This window comes from Merops nubicus, unplaced genomic scaffold, assembly GCF_000691845.1.
Source record: "Merops nubicus isolate BGI_N331 unplaced genomic scaffold, ASM69184v1 scaffold38861, whole genome shotgun sequence".
NCBI classification, from domain to species: domain Eukaryota; kingdom Metazoa; phylum Chordata; class Aves; order Coraciiformes; family Meropidae; genus Merops; species Merops nubicus.
This window is the reverse complement of record NW_008588321.1, coordinates 1-9,247: the sequence shown is the minus strand read 5'-3', so window position 1 is coordinate 9,247 and position 9,247 is coordinate 1. Positions and strand designations below refer to the sequence as shown.

General features: G+C 50.7%; 1 protein-coding gene across 1 annotated transcript; it reads right to left on the bottom strand.

Annotated features, from left to right (window-relative positions):
• Positions 1-1,081: 1,081 nt before the first annotated feature.
• On the bottom strand, positions 1,082-5,119 carry LOC103781509 (perilipin-3-like; the record flags this gene model as incomplete). Its single annotated transcript, XM_008949228.1, has 9 exons — positions 1,082-1,642; positions 1,735-1,863; positions 2,051-2,250; positions 2,665-2,761; positions 2,879-3,004; positions 3,653-3,727; positions 4,057-4,139; positions 4,369-4,564; positions 5,043-5,119. Coding segments are annotated over 9 exons (1,544 nt in total), but the record flags the coding sequence as incomplete, so codon positions are not given.
• Between the last annotated feature and the right edge of the window lie 4,128 nt (positions 5,120-9,247).

Genomic DNA, 9,247 nt, shown 5'->3' with positions numbered 1-9,247 from the left:
GAATGCCAGGAACTAAAGTGTGAAGTTGCTTTATTGCTTCAGGCAGAGGCAGAACATGGGAGCTGCTAAAAGCGTTTATTTTTCACCTCCAGCAAGATCAGGGAACATCAAGTTCCAGGGAAGGGATTTGTTAAGTGCAAGCTTTGTATTAACATGGGCTCTGGGGGAACACAACACTGGGGCTTTAGAAAGACACAAGAAACATTTCTTTGAACTTAGGCTTTATTCTGAAGTCTGCTTGCCCTTATTCCAACCATAGCACAGGGACTACACCAGGGCCTAAATTACATTAGAAATGGTTACAAAGCATTGTTTGCTGGGAAAATAACCAGCACCTCTCTCCCCTGTTTTAATACCAAGATCCTTTTGCCAAAACTCCTGGCAAAACCTGCCTCGTGTGCTGGCTTCTTAACGGCTGCAAAAGGTTTTGTGTGTGGAGTTCCACACAAACAGATGATCTGTGAAGTAATTCATACGACTAGGAAAGATGATCCCACTCCAAATTGGCTTAAAAGAAAATCCCACCTGGTTAAGCTATGAAAGAAGCAGCGTTTGGCTGGTTCATAATGAGAAATCTCTGAGAAGCAGCCTCTCACCCTCCACTGGCCCTGGTGGGCTGCAGGGCTGAGCCTCCCCGGAAGCACAGCAGGCAGAAGGGAAATCCTGCCTGTAACAGGTATTTTTAAACTTGTAGAAAGAAGGAAATGAAATCAGAGGCCAAGCACATCATCCTCTCGAGGCTTCTGCTGCTTGGATGAATTAAAAACAAATCTGGCATTAAAAAGTGGAGACCACTTCTCCCCCGTGACGTGTCTCAGGAAGCATTAGCCGTTCATGTAGAGCTGAGCTGATGTAAAAAGCTGAAGTACAGGTCCCCATCTTCCAGTGTGGCAGCATGAGTAAATTGAGATATGGAGCGACCCCACCTTGGTTATCAGGTTTCCTTGCAAGCTGCACCTTACCGTAAACTCAGCCTGGGACAGGAGAGAGCAGGAAACACTCCTGGCATGTCTGGTGGTTGGACAGAGGGTGTAAAGTGCTGCTCTAGCCAGGGAGCCTTGGCTAGAAGAGCTGGAATTTTTCAGAGATCTTTCTCTGATGCGTTAGTTTTTATCTCCTTTGCAGCCAGGTCCACCTCTGTGTCTTTCTCTGCTTTCTCTTCCAGCTTCTCTAGCGTTTCACACTTTTTCCTTGGGATCCTGTCCGCTCCCTTTGGTTTTTTGGGGGTCTTGGTCTCCTCCTGTGTTGGTGTAGCCTTTTCCAGCACGGGTGATTTTGTATCAGTTGCCATATTGTTGGTCTTCTGCTTTCTGCTGTCCTGTGACACCTTAGCTATCGCCTTGAAGGGACCCACGAGCCAGTTTAGGGGGGTGTTCTGAGTTACATACTCAAACAGGTCATCTAGAGACCTCCGGGCTTCTGTCACACAGGCCTGGCTCTGGGTCAGGGTGGTGCTGGAGAGGTCCTGGAAAGACATAGCACTGGAGAAAGAGCTATGGAGCTTGTGGATATTTTGGGTGGCCCGATAAACTGCTTCCTGGATGTTGCTGGGGAGGCCGTGGATGCTGTTTTTGAGGTTCTCATAAACAGGCTGTAGCTGCTGGGTGATGATCCGCAGCATAGCTAGAGTCCGTGACTCTACCTGCTGGGAAAGAGACAGAGCTCAGTTACTGGAGCAGATGAGATGCACACCAGCCACACGAGGCCGGGTTAAATAGGCCCTTCTAGGGATACCTCTACTTGGGAGGCAGTTTTAACTTGGTTTCCTTTGGGTTGGGTCAGGCTCCAGTCCACCCACAGCTGATGGAGCTTCTCCTGCCCATCCAAGAGCTTCTGGCCAACCTCCTCTTTCACAGATTCAATCTGATGGGGAAAAACGAGAGGAAGAGCTGTACTGCAAGCACACAAGCAGAGAAGCACAAGTGCTTCCCTCCCGGGGAGGGGTCCAAGATGAGAGGCAAGATGGCACAGGACGGAGGAAGAGCTTCCATCAGGGTAGCAGGGCAGGAAGACTACAGACAGGAGGAGAAAGGGAAGAGCAGGTTGGTACCAGTTTTATTGCCATTTGGAGTCGTGAGAGCGCATCCTGGGTGCTTTGCTTCACGAGCTGCAGCTTGTGCAGGGAGTGCTGGAGGGCTCGGAGCCGAACCCTGCCGGAGAGGGAGCCCAGGCGCACAAAGTAGCTCTGCTGCTGTCTCTGCTCCTCCACAGAAGCCACACCAAACCCCTCGACACTGGTGGCCAGCTGACCTGGAGGAGACAAGAACAGAGAGGCGGCTGTGCTCCGCTCCCCCAGCTGTCAGGGGGAGCATCACCCGTGGGAACCAGGCTGGAGCTCGCTGTGTGACCAGCAGAGGTTTGTAGTTGCTGGGGTGTTACAGGCAGGCCAGGCCCTGCTCAGCGTGTTCTCTTCGGATAAGCAGACTTGACAAAGAGGTTGAAACATGCACCCACGTGTTTATTTGCCTTGGGGCTGATGGGCAAGGACCAGGTCTTGGACTCTGTCCCATACCATGTGGCAAGTTGGTGTTGACAGCCAGCCAGCTTGGTGACGAGTTCAGAGCTACCCGTCTGCTCCAGGAGATGAGTCTTGCAGTGTCAGGTGCTCTCCAGCCACGTGGGAAGGGATTTGCATTTACAATTGCCAGCTGAATATTTTCTTACCTAGCTCCTCCTCTGTCATTGGGAGGTACTGATCCACCAGATCTTCTGATATACCCAGGACAGATTCCACACCACCTGCCACTGCTTGGCTCACTGCCTTTGCCTTGCTTATGCTGTTGGTCACTACTGAATTGGTCTTCTCCACACCCTCCTGGATAGCCTCTCTGCTCTGCTCCAAGGCTGTATTTATCTTGCTAGTTATGGTGCCATATGCAGCATCCAGAGCGGTACTGACCGTAGAAGTGACCATCGATTTGGTCTTCTCAACACCATCTTGAACAGCCCCTTTGGTCAGGTCCACTGCTTCGGTCACTGTGTTGGTCACAAGATCCTTTGCACCCTGGGCAGCCCCTACAGCAGCAGTAATAGTAGAAGCAACTGCAGACTTGGTCATCTCAACGCTGTCCTCCACAATGTGTTTGGTGAGATCCACTGCCTCTGTCACCTTGTTAGTGACCAGGTCCTTGGCACCTTGAGCAGCCTCCACAGCATTGACAATGGTAGAAGCAACTGCAGACTTGGTCATCTCAACGCTGTCCTCCACAATGTGTTTGGTGAGATCCACTGCCTCTGTCACCTTGTTAGTGACCAGGTCCTTGGCACCTTGAGCAGCCTCCACAGCATTGACAATGGTAGACGCAACTGCAGACTTGGTCAGTTCAACACTGTCCTCCACGATGTGTTTACTGCGGTCCACGGCTTCGGTCACCTGGTTAGTGACCAGGTCCTTGGCACCTTGGGCAGCTTCCACAGCACTGACAATGGTAGAGGCAACTGCAGACTTGGTCACCTCAACGCTGTCCTCCACGATGTGTTTACTGAGGTCCACGGCTTCGGTCACCTTGTTAGTGACCAGGTCCTTGGCACCTTGAGCAGCCTCCACAGCACTGTTAACAGTGGAGGTAACCATTGACCTGGTCATCTTGACACTGTCCCCAACAACATTTTTAGTGAGGTCCACAGCTTCAGTTACTTTATCAGCCATTGCTGCTTTTGCCTCACAGGCAGCATCCATAGCAGATGTGACTTTGGTGGAGACTAGCTGCTTGGTGTCTGAGATTACCTGCAACAAGGAGAGGCAGAGAAAGAGACTTTTTTTTTTTCTGAAATAGTTTTTTTTCCCCTGAGGTAGCTTTTCCCCATGGCTAAACCTGCATGCAGTCTTGGGGGAGAGCTGGGGAAGTCAGTACACCTGTATTTATATGGATATGTTCACTTCCACCTGCTGAAGGCATCTCTCCAGCTTTCATCAGGTAAAAGTGCCTCCTCTAGCCTGTACCAGGGACTGCCCTGACAAAAGAGAGCTGCTGAAGTTTATTTCCCCATATTCTTCTGTAGCCATGGCAGTTCCATGAAGCAAGAGGTCGAGTCATGGCTCTTCCTTTACATTACCTTATCTGCTGGCTGGTGAAGAAAAGGCAAGTTCTCCTCCAGCTGATCCAGTCCTTTACAGGCATATTCATTTACAAGTGCAACTAGAAAAGACAACAGGGACTAATTTATTCTTCAGTTTGGACATGGGTTTCTCACCCTACAATGGCCAATTCAGGATACACTCATGAAAGCAAGCCAAAAAACCCAACCCAAGCCCCTTGTTCTGCAGTGAGGTTTGTGTGCGTGGGGTATCTTGTTAAAAAGGGAACAACCCCTCCAATTTGGCAGGTCCAATAGTCTCCATTGTGCCTTCCCAGCCTCGTTACTTACTTTGTGGCTCAAGTTGGTTCAGGATGGGCTGTGCCCCACCAAGCACACTACCTACTGCGACGGCAGCCACGGTCTCGGCCACGTTGCAGACACCACTGAGGCAAGGGTGAGACTCCTTGGTGTGGTTGTAGGCAGATGAGACCAGGTTGAATGCAGAGCTGAGCAAGGGCAAGCTGGACACCCGATTGACAGCGCTCTAAAACCCAAGAGAAATGTGATATTAGGGACCCAGCATCAAGCTGGTGGGTGAATACAAGACGTGTCTATCCAGAAATATCTTAAGGGGACATCCAGTCCATCTCCTCATCCTTAAACTCAAGAGTTGAAGGAACTCATCTGAAGACTGCTAGCAAGTCAGCAGCAAGTCAGGATTAAAAATTTCAAGCTCTGGGTTCATAAATTGAGTCACGCTGGGTTTCAGCACCAAACCCAGATGTGGAAACAGGACCTGTAACTACTTGAGCCAACCCTGAAGCTTTCTCTTGAGCAGGAAAAAAAAAATCAGCTCTGCATTAGCTGAGTTTAGATTTGGCCACAGCTTCATGCAGTTCATCTTTCTGCTACTCCCAGCCTGGTTCTGAGGCACTGGGGCTCCAGAAGGTGGTTAACCAGTGTGTCTGTCAGTGGGTGGCTCAGCTGGGGCACGTGTGAGCACGGGCTGCCCTGGCACCTACCGCCTGCTGCTGCTCCTCAGCCTTCAGCAGCTCTTTTTTTGTGGTCTTCTCTGACGCCATCCTGAATTCAGCTGCAACTGAAAGGCAAAATGAGTGTAACACCATGAGTACAACTTGCTTTCCTCCAGTGAATTAAAGCAAAACTGGTGGAAAGCAGAGGATGGAGTTGTGCTCCATCATTGAGCACATCCTAGGAACGTTAGCGTGGCATCACGGATCTTTCTTGCAAGGCTGTGAGGATATTTGGGGGTGTGAAGGTACATGGGGTGAAGATGTTTGCAAGGGTGTGAGGAGACATGATTTCTGATGTGCAAAAAATCGATGGCAGCATTCTGGCTGCCTACCTTGGAAGTTGTGTTCCCATCCCACTGAGCAGGGCAGGAAATCTCTCCTCTCTTCCTGTGAAACCAAAGCCCAGAAATATTCTCATTACATAGTGGGATTCAAGAAGTTAAAGTGTAAAAATGATGCAATATCTTGACCATGTCTCGGTTTCCCCAGCACAGGCCTAGGTTGGTATCTGGACACTTCAATATCATGTGATAAATCCGGGATTACTTCTCAGCCTTTGTCAGGCCCAGGAGGGATTTCAGCATATTTGCTCTTCAGTGCAGCATCTGCTTTTCTCTCCCTTTTTAATTCCTATTCTTAGAGCTGCCATTGCACGTTCCAGTGGAAAACCCTCAAACCAAAGTTCCTCATAAACTGAATTCCCAAGCCAAGAACTGCTCCAGGCTCATTGGCTGAGCCAGTGACTTTACCAAAGAACCCAATTTGCCATCTGATTTGTGACAGAGGCCATTGTCTTGTTTCTTGTGTTCTTTATTTTGTGTAAGGTTTTTATTTTACTGTGGAAACAGGAACAGAGAGCTGGGGAGGAAGCAGTGAAACAAGCATTTGGCAGCCCTGGACTATGGACAGAGCTGAGGAGGCATCTCAGGAGGTAACTCCACACAATATCAAATATTGCTGCATTAACCATGCAATTAGTCAGCATATTATGAGATTTGAACAAGGCAGGGAGGCAGAAAAGTCATCATAGAAGTTGGGATCTCCAGCCTCTCAAGTGAGAAGCCTGGAGCCAGGGGTTTTCTGGTAACCCCCCTGCCCAGGAGCCTGCCTAATTTAACACCACAGCAGAAATACAGCTTGAACTTTGTCAGCCTGGGAGAACTTCTGGAAAACTGCTCCAAACAAAAGCAGGGCTGGAACATCAATCTCAGTCCCAAAGTCCACAGGGTTTGCTCAGTTAGTGGTTATTCCTCTTGCTCTGCTTTGGGGCAAGTTTGTTGTTTTTTTCTTTTTGGAAACCAAGCAGGTTGAATCAGTTTGGAGTCCTGTCACAGGGCAAAGCACAGCTATTTCCACACCATGACAAACAACCCCTTTGCTCAGTGATTTTCCTTCTAGGCAGGTGGGGAAAAAACCCTGCAGAGTGTCTTACTGGCCTTGGTGTCACTGTTAGCACAAGGATAACTGCAGAAAAAAGAAAAGAGGAGAGGACTCGAGCTGCTAAGTCAGGAATAACCCCTGGCTTGATGTAAAAACTATTGCAAGGTGAGAATCAAGCTCTGAGTAGCAGCCATCTGAATTAGCAGCCCATCTGAATTACAGATGCAGCTCTGCAGCAAGATTTGTCACTGCCAGGGTCATGTTAGAACACGGTTTGCTCTCCTCTGCGTGGGAAGGATCAGCCTGTGTGGCAACCCCAGTATTTGTGATGCTTTTATTTTCTCTTTCCAGTCTCTGCCCACCAAAAGCGCTGAGCAGACCTCGTTTCACTCCAGAGACTGCAGGGAAGCACAGCGCTTGGCAGGCGTGGCTCAGCTGTTTCAGGACCCTCTGGAGAAGGGTGGGCACAGCTTCTGCCAGGGCAGCTGCAGGGGGGAGCCCCAGCAGCAGAGCCCACGCGTGGGAACCACCCCAGCAGCAGAGCGGGGGCAGCACCACCCTCGGCTTCAGCTGCATGGCTGTGCTGAGCTGATGATTTCACACCATTGCTCCATCAGAAGAGTGAGGTCACCGCTGGAGAAAGCTCTTGAAAGAGGTAGTTTCAGAAAGATGAAACCCTTCAGTGCCCATTTCTAGCCTGGCACAGTTGGCTTCGCTGCCAACTGCGGCCAAATCTGACACAAGTCTGAACGCAGTGAAAGAGCAAGAGCCATGGCACCAAAACTGCCACTGCTGTCCCCTTCCCATCCCTCAGCTGGACTGTCACAGCCACTGTGACCTTCTGGCCTGGCAGGAGAGCAAGGACCTGCTGGGGTGAGCACCCCCCTTGATTTCTGTCGCTCTGATGATGCCCAGCATACACAGAGCTGGTTCTTCACCTTCTCTAAGGGTTTTACTCTCCCTGTGGGAAGCAGCTCTGCCCCACGGAGCTCTGTCCTGCTGTTATGTTGTTCTGAAGACAGAGAGGTGGGGTCTTGTTGCCCAGGAAGCTTTTGCCCCTTCAGTTTTGCCCCCAGATTGAGCCACAGCCAACATGTTTCAGTAGCTTAACTGGCAGTGCCTTAATGATCATTTAGGAAAACAGTTAGTGCTTTAGATATGAGCAGGGAGGGCTCATCAGGGCAGAGGTGTTAATTTGTGGTGCAGTCACTTATTTACATTCTTCTCGAGATTTGCCACTGATTCCCCAATTACCACGAATGCAGAACTGGGTCACGGGGTGTCTGGCAGCAGGGAACTGCTCTGCCCAGGGCAGAATTCGTTTTAGAAGGAGGATCAGGTGATTTTCAGCTTTGACCTTAGGACATTTGTTTTGGATTTGCTGCCAGAGGTGCCCATCTAAGCTTTCTGGAAAAGCCATCAGCATCAGGGAGCCTCCAAGATTAAAGCCACTGTTGCAGATGGAGGCAGGTTTTCCTCTCCCACACTTCCAGTGGAAATTAGGCACCACAGCCAGTGGCCACTACTAGGGCAGTAACTCCTTGGGAGTGTACAAACTATCCAAGCTACCTGAATTTGGAGATACTTTAGGAAAGAGGGGAGGGAGTTTAATTAAAACGGCGTCTGGGCTTTCCAGTACTTTCCATGTACCAGTTTTTCCACGAGGACAAACCCTGGAGTTTCAGGCAGAAGCTGTAACTTGCAGAGCAAGCAGCTTGCTGCTCTTTAACACACATTTGCATCTGGAAGTTTCAGCAGAACCAGCTTCAGTAATTAAAGTCCTTCACTGCTGTACAGTCTCAGGTAGCCATGACCACATTTAAGAACCCTGCTAGTCCTGAGAAGCACGAAGCTCCCTTGCCAAGCTCTCCCTCCAGCAAGCTGGCAGAGCTGTGCATGGCCACAGCCTCTGTCTGCAGAGACACGGTGCTCCTGAGCAAGAGAGAAGTCACCTTGTCACTCAGGCCACCCCCTTCGTTAACACTATTATCATGCCTACACCAAATCATCATGTGAAATAGCTACAGGCAGGTCCTGCAGCACTGTCAACAGGAAGGGGATGCCCCAGTGATCTGTCTGCCCACCAAAGCACGTAGAGCTTAACCAGGGCAGTGGGGGTGACCAGGGTGCACGTCAGGTGGCTGGGGGGCAGAGCCACCCACCTCTCCTGTAGGGGGTCCTGCAGACCCCCTGGCACAGCTTTTGTCCCCAGCAGACAACGAGCAGAAATGAATTTTCAGCCCCCAAGCTGCTCAGTCACCAATCAGAGACCCACAGTCTTATCAAGAACATCATCTCAGGGCTAGGAAGAAGCTGTTAGGGAAGGATTTGAAGCGTTTAGGGGAGGATTTGAAGCGTTTAGGGGAGGATTTGAAGCCTTTCAGCTCTTCCCCAAGGCACAGCAGATGCAGGTTGACACCATGAGATGTCACCTTTGGCCTCAGAAAGCCCAGACAGCCCCCAGCTCACAGATGGGGAGGGCAGCAGACACAGCTCCAGCTCTGTGCTATCCACATCTGTGTGGGATGGGTGAGCACAGCCCCTCAGCAGGTACCTTTTAGCCTCACTGCTCCCCAGGGCTCCAGGCACAGAGCAATTTCCAAGCCCATCCGCCACCCTCCATCCCTGGAAGGGCTTCAAGGAGCCACCTTGAGGTGAGGGGTGACCTTGGGGAGCCCCAGGCAGGCCCCAAACCCCATGAACACCTCCCCACCAGCCCTGCCTTACCTGTCTCCTGGCTCCCCAGCGCTGCCAAGACAGGGAGTGCTGAGCCTCACCCCACATAAATACCCCGGGGGTGTGAGGAGCAGCTC